This window comes from Microcaecilia unicolor, chromosome 3 (assembly GCF_901765095.1).
Source record: "Microcaecilia unicolor chromosome 3, aMicUni1.1, whole genome shotgun sequence".
NCBI classification, from domain to species: domain Eukaryota; kingdom Metazoa; phylum Chordata; class Amphibia; order Gymnophiona; family Siphonopidae; genus Microcaecilia; species Microcaecilia unicolor.
Window position 1 is genome coordinate 494,732,139 of NC_044033.1, and position 14,528 is coordinate 494,746,666.

Here is a 14,528-nt window from a genome sequence, read left to right on the forward strand (position 1 = left end):
GCCAGGTGCTGACTCTGCCCCCAGAACACATCCAAAATAGCTGGTTTTGAGATAGGCGCTAACTGGACATTATTAGCAGCACTGACTGGTTAAGCACCACTAAAAATTTCCAGTTAGCCCCTAGCAAGCTGTTTCCAGCTAGTTAAATTGTGTTGAATATTGACCCAAAATTTAGGAAAGATCAGTATTTCAAATTATTCAATTTACTGATGCCAGAAGTCCCACTTGTCCATTAAGCTGAGCTCAGAACCACAGTTTTACTTTACTTTACCCTAACAATTTTACAAAGAAAAAATGTGTTCACTGGAATATGTATTTGGCATACTACTAAGACTGATTCTGTGTTGTGGTTGTAACTTTGTGTGTGTGCCACAATTCAGACTATACACACAGCATGCCCACTGTTGCTATATGTGTATATATATGGTTTCTGTCATCCTGGGGCAAGGGACACTGTTACTGTTTCTTAGTAGCACATTCACTTTAAACTCCCCACATGAAAGCTTTTCAGTTAATTGCCTGAGGAAAGCCCTTTCAGCGGAACCCAATCATCTCAACTCCTGATGCTGCAATAGGTAGGCCTCAATCCACGTCTAGGTGACTGATGTTTTTCTATCAACTCAAATTATAATGACTAATAGACTTATTTATCTGCATGTAATACCAAAGCCTAAATTTAAGTCAATAAATTTCCCATCAATGTTCTTTCAGATAACCTTATGAAAACAAATCTCTCGATATAGCATGATATATAATATTTTACTTAAAATGGAGGAAAAGATTTCAGTTACACAGGTTTCAGGCAAAACCATGACTGACGTCATTATTCATAAAAACCTCCATCTCCTTGAATCTATTTATTCATTTTTCAAAATGTCTTAAAATGTTAAACTTCTTAAACTTACTTAAACAATATCAGGGATTCAGTTTCCACTATTTGGGAAGTCCAATAAATCCAATATTTTGGAAACTTTACTACAGATTCGGTTCTGAGGTTCGCTTTTAGTAGAGAGCAAATTTAAAAGAAGTACTGTGTTCAGTAAGGAAGAAGATTCCATCTGGTGAGGAGATTAGATTCGAAGGACACAGGAAGTGTGGAAATTGTGCTTTGTGCCCTGTGATGTTGGAGACTAACGAGCTGTGTGACACAAGGACAGGATCAAAATACACCCTTTATGTTAATATCACAAGTAAATCTAAAGGAGTGGTTTATTGCATAATCTGTCCATGTCAATTATTCTATGTAGGACAAACTTCACGTCAATTATCTACCAGGTTAACAGAACATAAGAGTGTAATCACTACAAGAAAGATGACTTCCCCTCTGGCAATTCACTGCATAGAGCAAGCTCACTCGTTTATGGCTTTAAAATGTGTAGTCCTACAACAGATCAGTAATGTTGATAATGAAGAAATTTTACGTCGCACTTTGTTGAAAAAAGAACAGCAATGGATTTTCAGGTTGAACTCTTTACAGCCCAATGGCTTGAACGGCAAAATTGAGTGGATTCACTTCTTTTAATAGCATTTTTTTGCCTTAAGTTTTTTGACTGAGGCAATGTAACCCCTCCTCTCGAGATGTCTGATTGGAGGGTTAGTGGATGGCGTCTGATGTCAGAGGGAAGTTAAAAATCGCCATGTTTGCTTTTAATTTTGCCCTTCATGTGTCCGTCGGCAGTCTGAATGGAGAGTAAGCAGACTAAAAAAGCTTTATCCAATGTTTTAGAGGTTGAGTGGCTCATTCAATTTTTGTCTTTTGACAGATTTTTAGACCGGAGGTTTTGAGACAGCAGTGGCGAAACGAGAGCTCACGTCGACCACGGTCTTAACAGTTGAATGAAGGAGCCATTGAGGTGTTTGACGGAAAAAACTATAAGCTAAGTACTGCGTTGTATAACATCGGAATGAGTTCTATGTAATATGCAAATTTTGAGTAAAGTTTGAAATTAAATTAAGTAAATAAATCCAGGAGGTTTTTTCCCATGATGAAGAAGCCCTAGCCCTTCTACTTGCCATTAAAAACATTCGAAGGTGCTTCTTGAGGTTTTCCTCCTGTCTTATAAAATAACTGGCTTACTGTAGTAAAGTTTCCAAAATATTGGATTTATTAAACTTCTTAAACTTTTCATTTCACATCGTTATCAGCAATTAAGCTGGGCAAAATTTCAAAACCAGCAACTTAACTGTAGCAGGCTCTACTCTGTGGAGCTTCTATGGTTCACTAATTAGCGTCTTCAGGAGCTGCCCTTCTTAGTACTACGTTGCTGAACAGTCCCAAGTAGTGTCACCACGTGTTACTTAGCTGTCCATGCTGGCACTACCAGGGTGCTTGCCTTTGGCATTTAAAGGAGGAACTTGAAGCCTGTGGTGACTAGGCATAGTTTAAGTACAAAACTGATTCCTAGATTAGAATAAACAAATCCTCTTGCTTAGAAGCTTCAGTTTTGTCACATTAACAATGAAACCCCATATCCTCTCTATACGTTAGGTCACGCTCTGCCTTAGGGAAAGAGCAGTACATTTTCAAGTCTCTTATAGGAGCTATTAGGGAAAACCTGATCGAAAATGAAGAGGCTGGATAAAAAGAGGTTATGTTTGTAGAGTTCCATGATATCTGATTTCTGGGCCAAAATAAATATAACCCCAAGTCTGGTTGGCTGAATCTTATTGTTCGAAAGTAGGTTTTTGCAGAGGACAGAGAGTTATATTATTTCACTCATTGTGTCTATGCCATTTTGGAACAGATATAACATCACATGATTACCCCGCAATGTGCCCCTGTTCATTACCACAAAACTGAGTACACCTATAGACAAAAAATAACAGGAACGATTTCAATAACCTGTAACATTGTAAGTACTGCAGTTGACCTCTCACATCTGTACATGATGGGATAAGTATATAGCATGTTTTACATACAAAAAAATTGCTATTATAAAATTACATGGAGGCAGACACCCTGGTTCCTTCTTTTATGCAAAAACAGGAAGAAGCCTCTACGTCAAACTGAACAATCCAATCAAAGCAGAGGATGAAACCAATGAAGACCAGCTGTGGACATAAATGTATCCTTTATTGAAAGCACCAACATAAACGACCTGACCTGGGCCGTGTTTCAGTGGATGAAGTCACCTGCATCAGGGGTCACAAGTCAGTCTCTGGTGCATAAAGTCAACAATAAATAATATACTGGTGTATACTCTGATCTATTGGGGAATACAGAAAAAGCGTTCCCCAAATAATCAAATTCTGTGTTTTATACTGTTCTTTCAGGAATACTTTCCCTCTGAACTTTGAAGTGCCAGTTTGCTGTTAGGACTGAATTTAGTCACCCAGGATTCCCTAATAGGCCAGAGTGTATTATTTATTGTTGACTTTATGCACCAGATGCACTCATTAGCTTTTTGTAGAGACTGACTTGTGACCCCTGATGCAGGTGGCTTCGTCCATTGAAACATGGCCCATGTCGGATTCTCTGTGCTGGTGCTTTCAATAAAGGATACCTTTTTACATTTATGTCCACAGGTGGTCATCATTGGTGTCATCCTCTACTTTGATTGGATTACCTACTTTTATGCAACATAAGTATAGGAATTCCTAAAGGCATAGTTTGGTTATAGTTGGGGTGGAGTTGTGATGAACATGCACACTAATAGATCCGTGCATGCATAGGGGGGAATTCTATACTTGGTGCTCAAAAATGGTTGCCAGAAAAGTTCAGTGCTTTACAGAATAGCACCTAATGTAGGTTTCCATACCCAACTCTGGGCACCACATTTACATCTGCTGAAACCTGGTGTAAATCCCAGTACCCAAGTTGGGCACAGAGACCCATTATTCTATAACACTGTGTGCAACTTATTGGAACACCCATGACCCATCATGCCTCTCCCATGGCCACGCCTCCTTTTGGTTTATGCGTTATGGGGTTTAGCATACAGTCATATGTGCACGCAAGTTCTAATTGGTGCCAATTAACATCAATAATTGGATGGTAGCATCCAGTTATTGATGGTTAACAGCTCATTAGCCAATGAAGTTGCATGTGCATATCAGCAGCACACCCAAATTTTGGTGCCATATATAGATTTCGGGGGATAGAGTGTACGCACATAGTTATACCTACCTTGGGGCAAGCATAAATTTGCTTCAGAGCATCTGTTCACTAGCGGGAATATCATTTATCATTTATTAAACATTTGCTATACCACTCATATTGAGCACAGATCAGAGAGGTTTATAAAGGTAACAAGAAAATGAAAAGAACACCAGATCATAATGACAGGAAAGTAAAATCCACATATATACATCAATCATTCAGTGACTCCAGAAGGAGAGAGACAAGGAGATGAGAGGAGGGTAGGAACTACCAGGGGGAGAATTAAAATGAGGAAAGAAACTGGAATTGGATAGGAAGGCGCAGGGGAGGGGAAAAAGAGCTGCTGTGTCATTTAACCATTCCATCTTGAATTTCTAATGTCAAGTTGGGAATGCCAAGGTAAAAACAGAGATACCGGATAGGAGGGGAGAGTTTAGTAATCTCAACTCAGGAGAGAGTGTTGGTGTCCAAGGATCTGAAGGTGAAGAAACAATGTGACAAGCGATGGTCATGGCCAGAAGGATGCTAGGCTGCATAGAGAGGGGTATAACCAGAAGAAGAAAGGAGGTGTTGATGCCCCTGTATAAGTCGTTGGTGAGGCCCCACTTGGAGTATTGTGTTCAGTTTTGGAGGCCGTATCTTGCTAGAGATGTAAAAAGACTGGAAGTGGTGCAAAGAAAAGCTACAAAAATGGTTGGGATTTGCATTGCAAACCGTATGAGAGACTTGCCGACCTGAACATGTATACCTTGGAGGAAAGGAGAAACAGGGGTGACATGATACAGATGTTCAAATATTTGAAAGGTATTAATCCACAAACAAACCTTTTCCGGAGATGGGAAGGTGGTAGAACTGGAGGACATGAATTGAGTTTGGAGGTGGGCAGACTCAGGAGTAATGTCAGGAAGTATTTTTTCATGGAGAGGGTGGTGGATATGTGGAATGTCCTCCCACAGCAGGTGGTGGAGATGAAAACGGTAATGGAATTCAAACATGCGTGGGATAAACACAAAGGAATCCTGTGTAGAAGGAATGGATCTATGGAATCTTAGCAGAGATTGGGTGGCGACGCCTGTAATTGGAGAATAAAACCAATGCTGGGTGGACTTCTACGGTCTGCACCCTGATCGTGGCTGAATAGCTATGGATGGGCTGGAGTGGAAATTTTAAGGGGCTTCAACGTTAGCTTCAGAACTTTTAGTACAGGAACAGTGCTGGGCGGACTTTTACGGTCTGTGCCCTGAGAAAGGCAGGGACAAATCAGACTGGATGGACCATTCAGGTCTTTATCTGTCGTCATTTACTATGTAAAAGATAGATCTTAAAGGCTGTACAAAACAATGAGTAAGAAGACTGCTCTAAGAGTGAGGCAGAGTTCCAAAGGGAAGGGGCAAGGAAGAAGAATGCAGTGTTCTAGTCTTTTCCCATCTGCCTTGAGAAGAAAGTGGGAGAACAAGTCGGTGATCATTTAAAGAGCATAGACAATAGGCTGGAGTGTAGGGGATGGTTTGGGAAGCAAGATATTCAGGCATACCATCATGAAGAGCTTTGAATGTAAGAGTATTTTAAACTGGATCCAGAATGGAATTGGAAGCCAATGCAAAGATTAAAGCAAAGGAGTGGAATGGTCCCTACATGAAGCTCTACAAAGTATTCTGGCAGCTGTATTTTGTAACATCTGAAGATGTTTTAAATTTGATTTACTGGGGCCTGCATATACAGCATTGCAACAGTCATATCATTAATTTATGTAATTGAAGAAGAGAGTCCGTAAGGTGTGTGTGTGTGTGGGGTGGTCAAAATAGCTCCTAACTGCCCTAGGTTTATGTAAATAGTACAAACCTGTTTTAAGGACAGATAAAATCTGTTGATTGAAGGAGAAGTTAGTTGAGGTATACCCCTTGGTATTTAAAGAATGGAACTGGGGTGACAGGCTGACCAAAAACAATAGGCACCAAAGGAGGAGTAAGACATCCGGAGATCCAGCATGCTACTGTTTTATCCAGATTAAGGACAAGCCTATGGGTTTGCAACCAGGAAGCAACCTCAGTAAGACAAGTCTTATATGGTAGGAGATCTAGAGAAGTTGGATCAGTATAATGGATCAAAAGAATATCATTGGCACAGAAGTAGGAACTAATATTTTAAGTCTGAATGAGAAGTGCAAGGGAACTGAGAACACCTCATGAAAGAGTGTGTGATAAGGAACGCGATAAATATAAAAAACTATTTTATAAGCATACATAAACATCTCCGTTGTCTTCATAAAATAGGCATAAAATAGGTACATCCTAGGAAATTTCTATAGCTACCATATTATAAAATTACCCCCTAAAATAGTAGATCTCGGTGTTGCCATTCTCTTGAAATCAAAAATGATTCAACTTCATAATTTAATTAGAAGCAAAATCCATTATGCATTAACTTGGGGCATATCCTCACCACCTAATACGCTCAAATAATTATAATCCCAGGCCCTTTTACTTGAGGGCACAAAACAAATAAGGGGTCCTTTTACTAAGCTGCATTAGACTTAACCTAGCTAAAATTGGAGTACCATGGGATGTGCTCAGGCGTCCTGTGGTAACTTCCAAACGTGTGCACGCTAAAATATATTTCTGTGGGTTTTTTTGAGGAGGCATTTCCGGGGCAGCAAGTGGACATTTCTGTGCTAGCCAGTTAGCACATCTGTATTACCACGCACTAACTGATTAGTGCACAGAAACTGTGTGAGCCTTTACCATCTACAAAATGTATGGTGGTAAGTGCTCATGCAGTAATTTCCAAGAATGGCTGCAAGCTAATGACAAAATAAGCATATTGTCATTAATAGAAAAATAGAAAATAGGCTATTTTATGGCCATGGTGAAAATAGCCTTAGTGCATTGGGAAAGACCCACATAAGCGAGTGCTAAAGGCCATTTTCTACCATACCTTTGTAAAAGAGTACTTAAGTGTTCTGTATGGGCCTTTTCCAGCTGTCTCACATTTGCTGGTTAGGCCTGAACCATCTTTTCTGATTTAAAATGGATTCTGCAGCTTGAGGCCTGAATATAACAAAAGCCAGCTTTCTTCAAGGAAAACTACTTCTTGGCATAGCTGTGCTAGTGACTTCATCAAGGACATGTGTACATGCACTAGCCATCCACCTTATCTCCTGGGAAGGTGCGTAGGAGCGTGCATTACAGAGACAGAATCTCTGGGAACATCTGTGAATCATGGAGGGTAGTTTGCTACCATCAGGCTTGTGAATGATAAAATATTCTTGCTGGATGGACATACACAGTTTATGATTGGTCCATGTGTGTCACTTGACGCAGAGGAATGCCAATATGGGGCATGGGAGTGGGGAAGAGAAGAAGATTGCCTGGTGTATGGTTCTCTTTCAGAGGTCTGAGAAACTATTTTTTCCTAAACACCTGTGAACTGTGATTCCTTGTGCTGAGAGCCACAGGTCGGTGGCTTCCCCAGAGACTGAGTAACCAACTGCACAGAATAGAGACTTTGGACAAACACCTGATCTACAAGGACTAGCAGGAAATCTGATGGAGCCTGAATAGAAGGAGCTGATTCATCACCTTCTTGTACTCTGAACCTACAGGATCACAAGGGTGAGAGAAACATGAATTTTCTTCTTATAGCTCAGGTTTTAGTTAGGTGGTTTTGCCTGTAACTGATTGTCTCAGTACTGGTGGTCAGTAGCCTAATACTGCTGCTGTTGGTAATCTTTTCTCGGGATATATTATAGTTGTATAATTACTTATATATATATTTTCATATATCTATTGGTGTAATAATTAGTATATTTTGGTAGTGCTTAGAGTTTTGGAACTTGCTTTGCATTTTGCCATATTGTTATTTTTATATCTATAATAAATAATATATTTCCATTTTGGCATTATTTCTTTCATTGGTGCAGCCTGACAGCAGAACCTAAGAGCCAAGTAGTGGAGTAGTGCAGTGGACTTTGATCCTGGGGAACTGAGTTCAATTCCCACTGCAGCTCCTTGTGACTCTGGGTAAGTCACTTAACCCTCCATTGCTCCTGGTACAAAATAAGTACCTGAATATATGTAAACCGCTTTGAATGTAGTTGCAAAAACCTCAGAAAGGCAGTATATCAAGTCCCATTTCCCTTTCCCTCTCATATCCTTAGCAAATGAGTCCAGAATAATTGCTATAAGTAATTCTCTGCCCACCTAAGTACCTCTACAATTCAGTTCCAACATTACTTTTTGATGGTCATTCCAATGATGTCAAATCAAAATATATAACGCGGTCTGGCACAGGATGTTTAGTCAATGTAGACTACTTCAAGTACTCAATGTTGGTTGTGAGAAAAGATCAATGGCAGTCTACTAGGATGGTTTGGAAACACTGGGTCCCAGAAGCTGTGTCTACTGACAAAATACCATTTGTTGGACCAGGACATATGTTTACTGGTTAATCTTCAGCCAACAGCAGTCAGCATTTTTAAAGTGCTGAGAAGTACTAGCTAAATTAGACCCAAATATTCAATGCACGGCTATGCTCGGGCACCAGCATTGAATATCCAAGCATGACTGGCCTTAAGCTTGCCACCAGCACTTCTGTGGGTCCTTCCAATATTCAGCTTGGACCTGGACAAGACACTTATCTAGATCCCAGCTGAATATTGGCCTGGACCTGCATAAGAGGATCTGTCATGTGCCAGCCTCCCTCCCCCTCAAGTGGCAACCTCTCCCCATACCCCTTCCCACCCCATCTGGCTGTGTTTAAAAGGGTGCTGCTGATCCCAAGTGGAAGACTTGTGGTGCCCTTATATGGAATGCAGATCCCCCTAGTGGCAGTACCACAAGACTATTACTGGGTATCATTCTTGCCATTTTAAACTTGGAGACAAATGAAGGCAGAAGCGGAAGGGACCTCTCTTAACCCATCCCATTAGACTACAGTGATCACCTTCATGTAAGTTCCAGGAGTGACAAGGGGCCTGCGTGGACAGAGGGATTGGGGGGGGGGGGGAGAATCTGGGGGAGGTAAGGGACATTGGAACCAGGGAGGGGGATTGGAGCACAGCCTTTTGTGTAGTCCTATCTGCCCACTTAGCTTCTCCTATCCACTTAAACCATGCTGAATACCGATACTTTAGGTTGTATATGACTGGGATGACTATCAAGAAGTAATGTTGGAAATGAGCACTTGTTTGAGAGTATTTTTATGTATGTTGGGGGGAAGAACAGCAAAGGTATCTCTGTAAGACCCCTAAACTTACCCTAAGAAACAAGGAAAGAGGAAGGGAGAGTAATTCTCAGCCTAGGGACAGCCCTCAAGGGAAAGAAGATCCTGGGAAATGGGGGCATGCCCTCCAGCCCAATAGAGGGGCAGAATTAGAAAGACGGAGGTTGAACCAGGAAGGGGAGGATCTTGAGCAAATCCTTTTTTAAACTAGATGAAAGCTCAGTGGAGAAGAAGGCAGAGGAGACAAACTGCAAGGAGAATGAAGGAGCAGAAGACATCAATCCCATTGAATCTATGGAGTTAAGTTTGTGAGCATTATCTTGCTTTTTTTATAATTGTAAAAAAAAAAACGAGCTGAAAGGTTTTTGTGAAAGGGTCAACAGCAGCTGAGGGTGGGATCAGTGTTGATTTCAAACACTGGGAGGGAGGAGGGCTGCACAGGCTTGGCAAAAACCAGAAAGCCAAGGCTGTATTTTTGTTGAACCCTGTGTTTTTAATGTTTGGTGTTTTGAACAAGAAAGTGATAAGAGAAAGACATTAGATTTTCTGTTTCTCCTAGTGAAGTGGAATGGAGAAAAGAAAAGGGATTGATGGTGAAAGGGGACACCCTAGTAGTGAAACAATGGAACTGAGTACCGCATGAATAAATAGCTGCAGAAGATAAGGCAGTGTTTTGTGGAATTTTGCTTTTCTTTTTCTTTTGAATAAACGGTGTCCCTGTGGGAAGAAACTGTACAACTGCAGTGGTAACCTCCTCATGGGAGCGTGTGCAAGAGATGGAAAAGAGCAACCGGAGTGTTGAACAGGGACTTTCAAAGCTTATATTACAGATGCTTGTGACAATGTATATATTTATTTATTTTTGCAATGTGCATAACAAAATACACTTTGTTAAAGAAATGCTGGTAAAAAGCAAAAAATTTCATACATTAAAAAAAAAAAAAAGAAATACACAAAATTGCCAGCATGAAGTCCTCAGTATGGAAGAGGAAGCAAGAAACAAAAGTCGTAGGGGGATGAACTGGCATATTACCTCAAACCACATCCATACACTCCCACATTAAATCAAGAGGAAGGACTAGCATCCATTCTATATAAAATTTTAAATGTTTTGACAACTGTGAAACAAACAGTTTAAGACTGTGAAACAGTTTTATATAAATATAAACTTAATATAAAAAGAGAATGCAGACTGTTAGCTGTCCTTCAATAAAAGGACCCATGATTATAATCATTTGAGCAAACTGAATAATGAGGGTCTCCCAGTGGCGTACCAAGGGGGGGGGGGTGGTGGGGGCGGTCCGCCCCGGGTGCACGCCGCTGGGGGGTGCCGCGGCGCGAGCCTGCTGCGAGAGTTCGCTAACTTCTCTCGTTCACTGCAGCTCCCTCTGCCCCGGAACAGGTTACTTCCTGTTCCGGGGCAGAGGGAGCTGCAGCGAACGAGCAAAGTTAGTAAACTCGCAGCAGGCGCGTGCTGCGGCACCCCCCCCCCTCAGCGGCATGCACCTGGGGGGGGTCTTTCGCCGGAGGGGGGGTCCGCGCTGCATTGGGGGGGGGGGCGCTGCCTCAGGTGTCCGCCCCCCTAGGAACGCCACTGGGGTCTCCTACACGGTGTTCTCAATAACGTGCTCATCCTTTCCTTTTTTTAATGTGAGCACTGAAATATATTGCCAAATTAGTTAACGAATAGTAAATTGTTGCATGAAGGCTGTGTGTTTACTTATCAGTTTTAATTTACCTTCATTTGAAGTTTATCGTCTACTCTGATTAAAAGTGAAAAATAATCACTTTAACCCATCAAACATCATTTAGAAATCTTGAAGCACGACAACGCCATGAAATTTCAAAGTATATAAGGGAGTAATATACTGTTATTTAAGTAGGTGTTCTAGCGTGAGATGCAAGTCAAATATATTTTGAGCACAAGTATGAAGAAAGTTTAAAATAATATTGGACTGTGTTGTATTGCCCTTGGAAGTAATCACTGGTGAGCTGGTTCATGCGGAAGCCCAGAGCAGAAATACTCTTTGGAACTGGTACACGTACTTTAAAGACATCTACAGAATGATTTACTGCACAGGCAAGAAATAAGTTTTCAACATATAGTACTGAAACAGTGATTTACAAAATCTGTCCCAAACATGAGGAAAGTTCACTGGATGAGACTGATAGTATTAAATTTGCCCCCTTTTTCTTAACTTTTTTTTTTCTGAATTTAGCACAGCTAAGAAATGAGGAAGCCATCAGTACATTCATCAAGACCAAAATCCAGCTGTGTGTTTTGTCTTTCGTCCCAGATGGCATGTCACAAACGCTTTGCTTCAGTCACAGACTGCCCATCCTGTGGTGAGGCACCTGCAAGGTCTGGAGGTTGGGGCTTGTGAAGTAGGGGGGCAGGGAGGAAGCATGCGGCAATTCCATTGGATGCAAAAGGAAGTGTGGGTCCATAGAAGACTTCTTCTTCTCCTTCTCTGCTGACATCGAGCACCTGTAAGACAAAAACAATGCACCCAGATAGCTATTAGGCAATGACAAGAAACTGGACTCTGTGGACCTCTGGTCTACTTTCAACTTTAACCTAACTATGGGTCCTTTTACTAAGGTGCGCTGAAAATGGCTTGCAGTAGTGTAGGCGTGGGTTTTGGGTGCGCGCTGATCCATTTTTCAGCGTGCCTATGAAAAGGCCTTTTTAAAATTTTTGCTGAAAATGGACGTGCGGCACTTTACACCCCTGACACATCCCGTCCAGAAAATAAATACAAACAAATAAATACTGTGTGTTTAGCACACAAACAATTTACTTACTGCTAAATACTTAAATGCATTTTGTGGTAAGCGTTTTGCTCGTGATACGGCTTAACACCCTTTAGTAGACATAACCCTCAGTATTGTAACTGCTGTGAGATGCACTTGTGCACATCTACAGCAGGTATATCAAGCAATTGAAATAAATATATAAATAAATAGATTGCTATGCGTTGCTTGTCACATGAATGAACAGGATGAAATGGAAATTGTTTTTTTGATTGCTCCTAAAATTAAAGCTCCATCTTATAGCAACACTGCTTGGCTTAGGTTTCCTGGATTTACTTTCTATATTTTCATTATACAGCCAACTGCTCAGCACCTTCTAATGCATTCTGAATACAATCAAACTTTATGTTTTTGGTGATTTTACCCTTTCAGTAAATAAAACTGTAATTGTCGTGTTCCTGTTTTCATTAACTTATTTTTATTTGTTTATCTCTCTATATAAAACGCACCTCCAACGTTCTATGAAGCCTCTTTAGCCAAAAGTGAAGGGGGTGAGATCGCATTGTGTCTGCCCCGCCCACAGCGTCAAACGTGATGATGTCGAGGGCGGAGCAATGACACTCAACCAATCGCATCGCTCGGCAGCGAAGCGTCAGGGAAGGAGGCGGCGCTCTCGACGTCTAGCCTTCCCTTCGCTGTGTTCCGCCTTTTTCTGACGTCAAGGATGACGTCAAAAGAAGGCGGAACACAGCGAAGGGAAACCTAGACGTCGGGAGCGCCGCCTCCTTCCCTGACGCTTCGCTGCCGGAACCGCCACGGAGGTACATTTTAAAAGAAGAAAAAAAAAAACGGATGCATGGATGCGAAGGGGGGGAGAAGAAGAGGGCGGGCCAGGCTGGGACATGGGAGAGAGAGGAGCATGGATGCGAGGGGGGGGTCATGGAAGGGAGAGAGGGGACTTGCTGGAAAAGGATGAATGGAGGCGGCAGGGGACAGAGGAGCATGGATTGCAGGGCAGGCCTCAGGCAGAGAGGGGAAATGCTGGATAGGGATGAATGGAGGGGGCAGGTGACAGAGTAACATGGATGGCCATGGATTGGGACGGCAGGGCGCAGGGAAAGGGGAATTGCTGGATAGGGATGAATGGAGGGGACAGATGGGCATGGATGGATATGGATTGCAGGGCAGGCCTCAGGCACAGAGGGGAAATGCTGGAAAGGGATGAATGGAGGGGGCAGGGACAAAGTAACATGGATGGCCATGGATTGGGAGGGCAGGGCTCAGGGAAAGGGGAATTGCTGGATAGGGATGAATGAAGGGGACAGATGGCCATGGATGGATATGGATTGCAGGACAGGCCTCAGGCAGAGAGGGCAAATGCTGGAAAGGGATGAATGCAGGGGGCAGGGGACAGAGGAGCATGGATTGCAGGGCAGGCCTCAGGCAGAGAGGGCAAATGCTGGATAGGGATGAATGGAGGGGGCAGGTGACAGAGTAACATGGATGGCCATGGATTGGGACGGCAGGGCTCAGGGAAAGGGGAATTGCTGGATAGGGATGAATGGAGGGGACAGATGGGCATGGAGGGATATGGATTGCAGGGCAGGCCTCAGGCAAAGAGGGGAAATGCTGGAAAGGGATGAATGGAGGGGGCAGGGGACAGAGGAGCATGGATGGCCACACACACACACTCTCTATCACACTGTGTCTCACATACACACTTGCACACACTCTCATTCTCACACTCACACCCAGACTCACTCTCTCTCACACACTCACACTTTCACTCTGACTCTCAAACAGTCACTCTCACATACACTCTCCCAACATACACACTCCGAGGAAAACCTTGCTAGCGCCCGTTTCATTTGTCTCAGAAACGGGCCTTTTTTACTAGTTTATTTATAAAACATGGCTCACAGAAAAAAAAACTACATAACAAAACACATACATTCCACAAACAATCTGCATACAAGTTAAGCTGATCCACAACTGCATCATACAGAGAAAACGTGAACAAAGAAATGAGTTTTCAAAAGCTTATTTAATTGACCCGCATCCACACAGAGCAGAAGATGGCCAGGCAGGGCTTTCTTTGAGGGGGTACTTTTCCATTGTCTGCTAAAATTGACCCATGGTCCCCAAGTTTTAATGAAAGAGCTCAGGCTCTACACACAAATTCTGTCTTTTCTTAGATTCTGTGACTGGTTGCAGGGGGCCCAAGATCACAAGGAGCAGTGGTGGGATTTGAACCAGCCACCTCTGGATTGCCAGGAGGTTGCTCTCCTCTTGGGAAACATTGGCCTCCTCCATGCAGACATTTGGCACTTTAGGGGCCACTGTGTGGTGGTGGCCGGAAACCGCATGTTGCACCTCCTTGAGGACCGCAGTGCCATGCAGTGGACGTCCAGTGACATCCCTGAGGACATCCATTACACGTTTATGGAGATATACT

The 14,528-nt window shown here is 42.5% G+C and overlaps 1 protein-coding gene across 1 annotated transcript in view; it reads right to left on the bottom strand.

Annotated features, from left to right (window-relative positions):
- Positions 1-11,085: 11,085 nt before the first annotated feature.
- The window catches only part of KLHL32 (kelch like family member 32), a 186,786-nt gene continuing 183,343 nt past the window's right edge, over positions 11,086-14,528 (bottom strand). Inside the window, 2 exon segments of the mRNA XM_030195636.1 lie at positions 11,086-11,710; positions 11,712-11,807. Coding sequence (XP_030051496.1) covers positions 11,645-11,710; positions 11,712-11,807 — 162 coding nt within the window. The 3' untranslated portion in view covers positions 11,086-11,644.